This window comes from Ambystoma mexicanum, chromosome 10 (genome assembly GCF_040938575.1).
Source record: "Ambystoma mexicanum isolate Mex_15411 chromosome 10, UKY_AmexF1_1, whole genome shotgun sequence".
In the NCBI taxonomy this organism is placed as follows: Eukaryota; Metazoa; Chordata; class Amphibia; order Caudata; family Ambystomatidae; genus Ambystoma; species Ambystoma mexicanum.
The window spans coordinates 738,727,462-738,738,673 of NC_090932.1; the positions used below are offsets into that span (position 1 = coordinate 738,727,462).

Sequence of the window (11,212 nt, forward strand, 5' to 3'; positions counted from 1 at the left end):
GGAGTAGGTGGCTTCCCTGCTAACATGGCTTTTATATGCTACAAACAGGTACTACATAGTGGCCACCAATTTCCAACCATGTGAAAAATGCTACAATTTTCAGCAGAAATGTGTAACACCTGACCGCAGAGAAAGGCAACGGTGCGATGGTTAAACCCGTCGTAGAAGAGCCACCATACGGGCGGTTACACCCAACACATTTGAGAGGGGCAGGTTCGAAAGCCATACGTGATCCGAGAAGGACAAGCAAGTAACAACAATCACTACACCTGACAAAATATTCCCTGTTAAACATCCCTAGGTGAAAGCTTTACTCTTAGTGGTACCCTGTATACCCTGCCTTTCAAGTTGTGCCACTGGGGCGGAACAGGAGTGACGGGGGTCTGCAGAGGAGCGCGCACCGTGGTCTTGGCTACATTGCCACGCTGGGTGATGTTCTTGCTATGCTTCTCGTTAGCCATGCGAATCCTTTGCTTGGCCACCATGGCTTCTATTCCCAGTGAGCCGCTGCGCAGGCAAAATACGATGCGTGTGGCGTTAACGTTGGTGGACTGCTGACAGGAGGACTCCGGGCTGCTTGTCAGACTGCTGCCGCCGCAGGGAGCTCCGGCTGAAAAATAAGACACAGAGCCAAAAGGCAGCTGCCAGCGTCAGCAACTGGGCAGAGCGGACCCGCCCCCGATCCGGAAGCACACAGAGTACGCCTGCTAGAGAACCTGTCATCGAAAGGAAAGAAGGACTTCATCAGATCTTAGATACGTGTCATATTTATGCTGTACAATATAGTACTTCCAGAGCCGACTTGCGACATAGCAGGTTATGCAGGTGTAATGTACTTCTATGCAAACAGTGATTACAATTAACAACGTCCAACTACTGGTTGAAGAGTCTGGTCACGCTCCGTTTGCTGTGTGGTTTACAAAAAAATATACTTTCCAACAATCTCCATGTGTAATTAAAAATACTATATCTTATTTTATAATGAACAATGTTAAGTGTTATTGGATCATCCAGCCCGTTCATCTTCAAGTGAAAGGTCATCTGTGCAGTTGCACTCCGACAGCCACAGTGAGGCTTCCAACTCCTTTTCCACCCCAAGCCCCAACCGACGACAGAAACAGCTCCTCGCGGGCGGCGGCTGAGCCGGTAGGAGGCGCATGCGCAGTGGAACTGCCTGAGACGTGTTTGTGCCACGGGTACACCTGCTAAGGCTGACAGTGCACTGCTGGCCGTGCTTAGCAACCTGGGTTTGCTGCCCGCTAGCACTTTAAACCTCCGTGCGTGTACCACAGCGCTCCGTTTTCAACCAAAAATGTGATGTCTTAACATGTTTGTAAACTTAAGTATTCCACTCTCCGAATCAAGAAGCTAAAGTATTCCTTAGATTTCGGCCGAAAACGCCCCTCTGGGCTTTACCAGATGCTGAGATGTATTTATTAGTCCACAGTCCACTTGTACTAAACCAAATGGCAGAAGTGGCACCACTGCAATAGTGTTTAGTGGTATTGTTTTTGGTAAACGTGACTCCAAATACCCTCTCAACAACTTTTGGATTAATGGGGCAATTGGTGGATTTTAGATGTGCTTTATTTGGATTTGTATTAATGAATTATTTGAAGTAAGCATTCTTGAAAGTTTCATTAAGGGAGAGAAGAACAGCACGATGAACCCCACATCTATAACCAGAGTACGTATATTTTATATTAATTTATTTTTATTGTTTTTTTTTTGTTTTTTTATTGTAACAATTAGTTTTTTACAAACTTTAATTACAAAGCACAAACAATCACATCACAATACACTTCATTAGATGATTAAGACACACATAGGTCCACACATACATATGGGTTCAACCAATACTTTATTTAGCACCCATCACAAACGGCGAACAGTCGATAGCTATTTGAATTATGCTCATCATTCAGAGAAAGCTGGAAGACCAAGCTGGTCCTACCCAGATAGGAACCTGTGATTTGCAGAGTTATAGACATGTGCTGCGTCCAGTGACTTCTTTCTCTTTGACAGATATATTCTGGCAGAGTGTTTTTTAGATGCCCAGGCTTTTGCCTTATTACTCCAATGTACCGGGTTGAAGTTGGTGGAAATGGAAACTATTTAAAGTGGGATCCCACAAGGCCCGGGGTGGTGACGAAGTTTGGAGGAGTGGGCAGAATTCAGAAGGGGTGGAGCTGGCAGTTGAACTCCACTCTAAGGAAATGTTCCAAATAATAGTTTAAAAATGGTGCAATTTCAAGCAGCTTGTTTCCAAACTGCACATTGTATATTGATTCTATGTCAAGACTCTGAGGCTCAGATTATGCGGTGAACTTTCCTTTACTTCTCGAACAGCAAATTATCAATAAACAATTGTTATTATTTTTTTTTATTTACTTCATTTAATCAAATTAATGATTTTTACAAGGAAGAAAGTCACAAAACAATACAATCGAAAAAGTCAATCAGAAAAATCAGAAAACAGGGACCAGTCTGGTGCTGAAGTTATGTACAGGTAGGTGAAGGATGGAGGGACCCAAGGATCTGTTTCAGAGACTGTGCTGTGGCGATGGTCCAAGCGGTCATTTTGCCACTGATTAATCTGCTACACCACTAAACAATTATGAAAAACATTAAACATAAAAAAACTACAATTCCGAAAACTTGCAGCGAATTTGTATTCCGTTTTTCAAAAGCTGGCCAAACCATGTGATTCTTCCAGTCCAATTAGATCTCACTTTCCGCTATAAACATTATCTAAACCAAAGTCCTTCCTCTTTCTTTGCTGCAAGAGCAGCCGAGATAAGTACCTTGCTTATTATCACAATTGGAATGTTTTGTTACGAGTGAATGTTTATAATGATCAATATGTATGCAGGGCGCACATAGATAGTGTATTGTGAAACACGCGGCGCGTCAGGGAACATTGGCGGAACATATCCGCATAAGAGTGGACGCGCCGGGATTTTCGTTCCTCGTCTTTATCTCGCCTCGTTAGGAGGCACTGTAACAGAAGTTTGCAATGGCGCAACGTGACTTTTTGGTTCCTGTGCCATTGCGAACCCTCATTGGCAGACATTAGGAGTTCTTCAGTGATAAGAGCAGGTGAAAAGGGCAGAATTACTTTTAAATCATTATCTGGTAGCAGCCATACTCAACGCACACTACACGGGGAGGAGAGTGAAACGAAGCACTATCAACAGACTGCAGACGCCACTTGGTGGCCAAAAGCAGCACAGCAGGCTTGATTAGCAATCTAAGTAAGTGACGGGCTCAGTCCCAAGTAAAACTACGATCAGACCCCTCATTAACTGCATGATTTAGGAGGTAATACCTTTTTAAGGTATTTGTAATAATGAACTCTCTTAATCTGACGGGCATTGTCCCAGGAAAATATAATATTATCAGAGACCCGCCTAGCTACAAACAAAAGATAAGAAAATTGACGGGGGCAACACAAGAGATCTGTGCATTAATTACACAGCACAAAGTTAAGATGAGTGGTTACTCAGATGACTCTGAGGAACCTAATGTTAGCGGTCAATGCATGAGTGGAGCTGTACAGAGGATGAACAGTGCCGAAAGACCCCATAGAGAAAGGGGCATAATGCAGGACCTGGCTGCTTTGTCGGAGTGGAACAAAGCACGCATGGACAGAGGGGGAAGAAAGAAAACGACCTGCAGGGATCATAGCTCCCAGACCCCCTGGGTTTAACACACAGGTCCAGAGCGGACAAGAGAAAGGCGAGGCCTTGTGAGAGACATAACATCAGTTCAAGCGAATCATCTGATGATGACTGCAGAAGCAGTTCTAGATCTGACAAAAAGACCTCAGAAAACGACGAGGGGGAACACAAAAACAAAAAAGGCAGGAGGGAAGACGATGAGTCCCATAGGGATGAATTTGACCCAGACAAATTGGTGCACTCGAGATCAAATGAGTGGGAACCCCCCTGAAAGAATTACAGAATATATAAGGAAGATACTGAGAACACCCCTGAGTAAGCAGGCTAGAAACAAATTAAGAGCTGAATGTCCCAGACCTAGAGTGCCGAACGGGGTGGCTGATACACCAGATATCGTCGAGAGAATAATCACGTTCCTGGGGAGATACAGCAGGGATGTGAAGAAAGGAATTGACAGGTCCTGGAGATCCTGTCAGGACAAACTGTTAGACATGCTGTGTCCTATCACTAGGATATGGCAACTCGCTGAAGAAGCAAAGATGAAGAAAGAACCCATCGATCCGGAGATAGTGGCTGGATGGGCGCAGAGAAACCTATGTCTGTTGGGGAATGCCAACACAGCGTTGGCAACAGAAAGGAGGAGATCTATACTAATGAAGTTGGACTCTAGACTGGGAGAGCTGGCTTCTTCTGAGCAAGCAGCAGCAGCGAAAGGCAAACTGTTTGGGGATCTATTCATAAAAGATATGGCAAAGTTCGCCAACACGTATGCGTCCATGGACATTGCACAATCATCTCTTAAGAAAATCTTGGGAAGAACGTTTTTTGACAAGGTTGGAGGAGGAAAGGGCTGCTCTCCCGCTGTTATCAATATAGAAGGTCCTACAATGACAGAGCCAACTGGAAGCAAGAGGACCGGAGGTCGAACCCTTTCTTCCCTTCCAGAGGAAGAAGCAGAGGTAGAGGTTGGAGAGGAAACGGTAGACAGCAACACCAGAATAACACAGGTGAGAGAAATAAAAGCGCTGGTGGAAAAGATGGAAACACATATTCATCCAGTAGGAGGAAGAGTGAAGTTGCATGTAGAAAAATGGGAGGAGATATCCTCAGATGCATTGGTGAGGCAGACAGTTCGAGGTTTTCAGTTAGAATTTTGTCAGGAACTGTCACAGGTAACCACACCAAGACAGATAAGGTTCAGTAAACAAGACGTGGATCTGTTAGACAGAGAGGTAGAGTTACTCAAAATAAAAAAGGCAATTGGCCCAGCCTCAGAAGGACAGGGAGGTTTCATAAGCAACCTGTTTTTAGTGAAAGGCAAGCACAAGGTAAGACTAGTAATAAATCTCAAGGGTCTAAATTATTTTCTAATATACAGACACTTCAGAATGGAAGAGATTTACCTTTTAAGGGACATCCTACAGAGAGGGGATTGGTTAGCAAGGATAGACCTCAGAGATGCATATCTAACAATTCCGATTCATCAGAATCAGAGGAAACTGTTACAATTCCTCTGGAAAGAAGAGAAATGGGAGTTCAAAAGTCTTCCGTTTGGTCTAGCATCAGCTCCATGGTGCTGTAACGCTCACCTGATTCTCGCAGAGGCGCCGGTCTTGACTGGGCGACTACCGTATCTTCAAAGGTGATGTGTAGCACCCGGTTGGCTCCTTGGGCTGGACCTCTGTGCACTGTATGCCTGACGTGTAGAGTAAGATGTCTGCAGATAGAAAATATGGGGTTAATGAACTGGGGTTATTGGGGTGTCCCTATCTCTTTCCTCTTCTCCTCTCCTGTAGACCCCCAAAGGTTAACGCTCTCACCTTAGGTAAGTGAATGCCGAGCTCTCCATCTGCCTCGGGGCAGGGTGCTGTAACCAGTTTCTTCACTGGATAGGTAGCGCAGGCCTCTTGACTTCAGAGGACTGCTGTCCGTCGTTTACTGCACGAACGGTAAGTTTCGAGTCATTCAAATGTCTTTAAAGTCTTTAGTAATGATGTCTCTTGTTTTGCAGGGTTCCGGCGATGGCGGATGACGGGCTGAAGTGAGTTGAAGATGGAGCCCGTGTGATGAATAGAAGCGCCTGGAAGCACGTAAGTAAGCGCTTGTTGCCTGCTTCACTATGCGCTCTAACTGTCTTTTTATTTTGCAGGTACGAGTTCGGAGCGGTTGCAGGGTGCCGGAATACCCACTGGATTAGATGTGGAAAGGAGTAATGGCACGTGAGTATTAAAGTTCCCCAATGTCTTTAAACGCACCTTGTTTTGTCTTTCAGATGCGGGATGCAGCGCCGAAGGCCTCCGGAGCGTGCGAAGAGTTGGTAAACTTTTGTCTTTCAGATGCCGGAATGCTAACCTGTTCTTTCTTGTCTTTATAGGTGTTGCTGAAGACTGGATTCAGGATGGTAAGCCTTTGCCTTTCAGATGCCGGAATGCTAACCTGTTCTTTCTTGTCTTTATAGGTGTTGCTGAAGACTGGATTCAGGATGGTAAGCCTTTTTCCTTAGGCCCAGGACCGGATGCAGAAGACACGATGAGCGTTCTGCTGCAGAGGTTGCAGAATAACGCAAAGCAAGATTCATCCACCGGGTGTGGTTTAAATAGCCTCCTGTAGTGCTTAGGTGTCTCCTTCCACAGCCACGCCTAAGTAAGAAAAGAGTTCCTGGTAAGAAAAGAGTTCCTGCCTTCCAGAAGAGTTCCAGTGTTCTGAATCTAGGGAGTGGCTCCAGCCCACCCAACAGGAAAAGTAGTTCCAAACAGAAGAGGATCAGAGGCTCAACTGGCAGGCAAGTAAGCAGCATGGTCTGCTGAAGGTAAGTCCACCCAAGCATTATGAGCCCGGCGCTTCCAGCGCTGGGACTGTGCATATTTATGAGCCTGGTGCCACTGGCGCCAGGACTGGGTCCAAAAGGTCCCAATTGGGACTGGTTGGCACTCGGAACCTGGGTTATGGATCTGCTTCCAAGGGAGTTGGGAAAACCCTGACCTTTTGGAAGCAGAGATCATGACAGTACCCCCCCTCAAGGCCCCTCCCAAACCGGGCTTCTCCGGTGGTTTTGGCTTGTCAGGAAATGTTCGGTGAAATCTTTTGATTAGGCGAGGAGCGTGGACATATTCAGCAGGTTCCCAGGATCTCTCTTGGGGGCCGTAGCCTTTCCAGTCAATTAGGTAGAATAGTTTAGATTTGGAGATCTTGGAGTCCAGAATGCTTTTGACTTCAAACTCGAGTTCTCCATCCACTAGGATAGGTTTTGGAGATTTGGTTAGTCGGGTTTGAGGTTGCACGGGTTTTAATAGAGAGACGTGGAAGACCGGATGTATCTTCATGTGCGGGGGCAAGTCCAACTTGACCGCTACTGGGTTTACTATGGTAGTGATGGAATAGGGACCAAGGTATCTTGGGTTGAATGTGCGTGGCCCCTTTAGAGATAGATATTTGGTGGATAACCAGACTTGATCCCCTACTTGATAGTGAGGGGCTTCCTTCCGATGTTGATCTGCTCCTTTCTTGTATTGTTCTTTAGCCCTTTGAAGGTGAGAAACAGCTTCCTTAAAGGCTTGGGTGATTGTAGAATGCAGGTAGTCTACTGCTGGTGTTTCAAGATCTTGGAGGGGATCCAACTCCGAGGTTCGAGGGTGACTGCCGTACAAAAGAAAAAACGGGGTTTTCCCAGTTCCCGAATGGACAGAGTTATTGTAGGCATACTCGGCTATCCAAAGGATATCTTTCCAAGTTTTTTCAGTTTGTTGCAGCATGCAGCGTAAATACTGTTCCAGAGTTTGATTGGTCCTCTCGGTTTGTCCGTCGGTCTGAGGGTGGTGACTGGTCGATAGTCTCACATCAATTTGAGCCGACCGACAGCAACTTCGCCAAAAATGAGAAATAAATTGACTACCTCGATCCGAAATTAGAACCGAAGGAAAACCGTGCAGTCGGACGATGTTTTCGAGAAATTCTCGGGCCAGAGTTGCTGCTGTTGGCAAGCCTTTGAGCGGAATGAAATGCGCCATCTTGGAGAATAAGTCCACGATTACTAGAATCGTATTGTATCCGGAGCATGGAGGTAGATCGGTGATGAAGTCCATAGAAAGCGTATGCCAAGGGCGAGGTGGGATGTCAATAGGGCGTAAGAGGCCTGCTGGTCTTTCCTTTTGACTCTTGTTTTGGGCGCATACTCCACAGGACATTATAAAGTCTCTGATATCTTTTTTCCAAGACGGCCACCAGAAGTAGCGCTTGATCTTTTCTGAGGTCTTGGCTATACCGGGATGACCTTACTTTTTTCTGTAAATCTGTGCTGGGTAGGTATAATCGTTCTTGGAAATACAATAAGTTGTCCTTTACTGCAAAGTCCTTTCCCTGCAGATGCCAATTCTGTATGTCTGCTGGAGTTACAAGTTGCCTGGCTTTATCCTTAACTTCCTCTATGGATTCTGTGGCGATTACACCCAGAATTCTTTGTTCGGGAATGATTGGTACAGGTTTAGGGTTGACCAAGTGTTCTTCCACTCCCATCCGAGAAAGGGCATCGGCTTTACCGTTCTTTGTACCAGGTCGATAGGTAATTATGAAGTCAAACTCGGCAAAGAATAATGCCCAACGGAGTTGTCTAGAGGATTGGGCTTTTGCGGTCTTCAAATATTGCAGGTTTCGGTGATCCGTAATCACAGTAACGGTGTGTCGGGCCCCCAGCAGATAATGCCGCCAAGCCTTAAAGGCAGACTTGATAGCCAGAAGTTCCTTGTCAGTAATCGTGTAATTGATTTCAGGAGGCGAGAATTTGCGGGACCAAAATGCCACGGGATGCAACTGATTGGTTACCGGGTCCTTTTGTGATAGAACTGCCCCCATGGCAAGGCTTGAAGCATCAGTTTCCACGATGTAGGGGAGTTCGGGGCGAGGGTGTTTTAAGATTGGTGCAGAGATAAATTTAGTCTTCAAATCCTGGAAAGCTTGTTCCGCCTCGGTAGACCATTCAAAACGTTTGTTTTTCTTTAACAAGGCAGTGATGGGCTGGACTATTCGAGAGAATTCGGGGATAAACCTGCGGTAAAAGTTAGCGAAGCCTAACATGCTTTGCACACCTTTTACGGAGGATGGTGATGGCCATTTGAGAACTGCATCGACCTTCTTTGAATCCATACGCACTCCGCCAGGTGATAATATGAATCCCAAGAATTCAACTTCAGTCACGTTGAAAACACATTTTTCCAACTTAGCGAAAAGTTTGTGTTGACGCAATCTTTCGAGGACCATTTTCACGTGTTTCCGATGTTCAGATTCCGATGAAGAATAAACGAGGATGTCGTCAATGTAAACAACAACACATACATCTATGAGCTCTCTGAGGACATCGTTCATAAAATATTGAAAGGCGGCCGGGGCATTGCAAAGTCCGAAGGGCATGACCTGATATTCAAATAGCCCATACTTGGTGCGGAAGGCCGTCTTCCATTCATCGCCCTCTTTTACTCGTACCAAGTGGTAAGCTCCTCTAAGATCCAGCTTTGTATATATGCATGCTTTTCTGACTTGGTCCAGGAGTTCAGGGATCAAAGGTAACGGATATCTATTCTTAACGGTGATCTGGTTCAGGGAGCGATAATCGATACAAGTTCTAAGGTCTCCTTCCTTTTTTGGAACGAAGAACAAAGCTGAAGAAGCAGGGGACTTGGAAGGACGAATAAACCCATTTGCCAGGTATTGATCCAGGTATTGTCGAAGGTGAAGGTTCTCAGGCTCGGTGAGGGCATAAATTCTACTACAAGGAGGAGTAGATCCAGGTATCAGGTCTATCTGGCAGTCATAAGACCTATGAGGAGGTAGAGAGTTAGCCTGATCCTTCCGGAAAACATCTTGGTATTCTAGGTATTCAGGAGGTAACTGGGGAGTCTCTGAAAAAATTGCGGCCAGTGCAACACCAGGTGGAGGGTGACAAGTAGAGACACATTCTGGAAACTGGACCGTTCTTGCTCGCCAATCGATCAGAGGATTGTGTTTCTCTAACCAAGGTATTCCTAGAATAATCTGAAACTGAGGGGCCTTGATCACATCGAACACAATCTTCTCATGGTGTCCATCTTGACTTACTAGCGTCACCTCTTGAGTGGTATGCGTTACTGGCCCGGAGGCTATCTCCGTACCATCCACCGTAGTAATGACGTCCTTTACAGCCTTGGGACAAAGAGTTAGATTCATCCTCAAAACCATTTCATGATCCACATAATTGCCGATGGCACCGCTGTCGACGTAAGCTTCAATTGCATGTAATCGATCCGGATTATCAGGGCTAATGAGGACCATAGGTATCACGAAATGCGAGGTCACGGAACTGGTTTTCACGCTCGGCAAGAGGACCTCTATTCTTGTCGGGCGAGGTCGTTTCCCTGCTCAGAGTTTGTAACTTTGGTAACTGCAGCTCCTACTGCCTTCTTGGCAGGTTTCACCGGACAGTCTCGAAGAAAGTGCCCTGAGTTTCCGCAATATAGGCATAATTGCAACTGTTTCCTCCTTTCCCGCTCCCTTTGTGTTAGAGGACCTTTCAGACCCCCTATTTGCATGGGTTCCCCGGAGTCTACTCCTTTGGAAGGAGTTGGCGGTTTGGAAAATACTCGAGCATCAAACTTGGAACGATCGGCCTTCCTGTTCTGCAGCCTGTGATCTATTTGAACGACCAAGTCTATATAATCTGAACAGTCTTGTGGGGGATTCACTACTTGGGCTAAAACGTCTTTGAGCTCTCCACGTAGACCTCTATAAAACAGCGTAATCCTTTTGTCCTCAGGCCATTGAGTTTCCACTATTAGTCTATTGAAAGATGCAATATAAGCCAAAAGGTCTTGATTACCCTGTCGCAACGAAAGAAGCTCATTGTCCAAGGCCTGCCCCTGTGAATGTCTTGCGAACAGTTTTTCCATACTAAGCTGAAAGGCTTGAAAATCATGGAGAACCGGATCATCTTGATTAACTAGAGGGATCGACCAGTCTGCCGCATTGCCACTAAGGTACGAAAGTACAAAAGCTACTTTTGCTTGATCAGTTGGAAAGGCTGCTGGCCGGCATAAGAAGTGCAACCGGCACTGATTAATAAATACTGCAAACCTCTTTGGGTCACCAGAAAATCGTTCGGGCGGAGCCAGAGGTACATTCCCAGGTAGGTTGATCTGCACTGGATTCAGAGAGGATGTTGAAGGAAGATTTGCCCCTGATGCGGGTAACGGGGTCTGTCCGGCTTGTGACTGTAGCACTTGTCTAGCAAGATTGTCTGTTCTCTCCTTGGAAATAATTAGTTCCCTTCTTAGAGCATTCGTTTCCTGACGAGCTGCATGCACTTCTGCCCTTAGTTCCCCAAGTAACCGGGCTAGGGGGTCAGTATCCGAGGTTTCCATAGCGCCTGGGCGAGAGTTTTGCGGTAGGCTTTGCGTTCTGTAACGCTCACCTGATTCTCGCAGAGGCGCCGGTCTTGACTGGGCGACTACCGTATCTTCAAAGGTGATGTGTAGCACCCGGTTGGCTCTTTGGGCTGGACCTCTGTG

At 46.1% G+C, this 11,212-nt stretch overlaps 1 protein-coding gene across 1 annotated transcript in view; it reads right to left on the reverse strand.

Moving 5' to 3' along the window:
- SERP1 (stress associated endoplasmic reticulum protein 1) overlaps positions 1–687 on the reverse strand; it is a 30,511-nt gene extending 29,824 nt beyond the window's left edge. The window contains exon 1 of the mRNA XM_069618377.1: positions 402–687. Coding sequence (XP_069474478.1) covers positions 402–485 — 84 coding nt within the window. The 5' untranslated portion in view covers positions 486–687. The remainder of the gene's footprint in view (positions 1–401) is intronic.
- Positions 688–11,212: the final 10,525 nt, after the last annotated feature.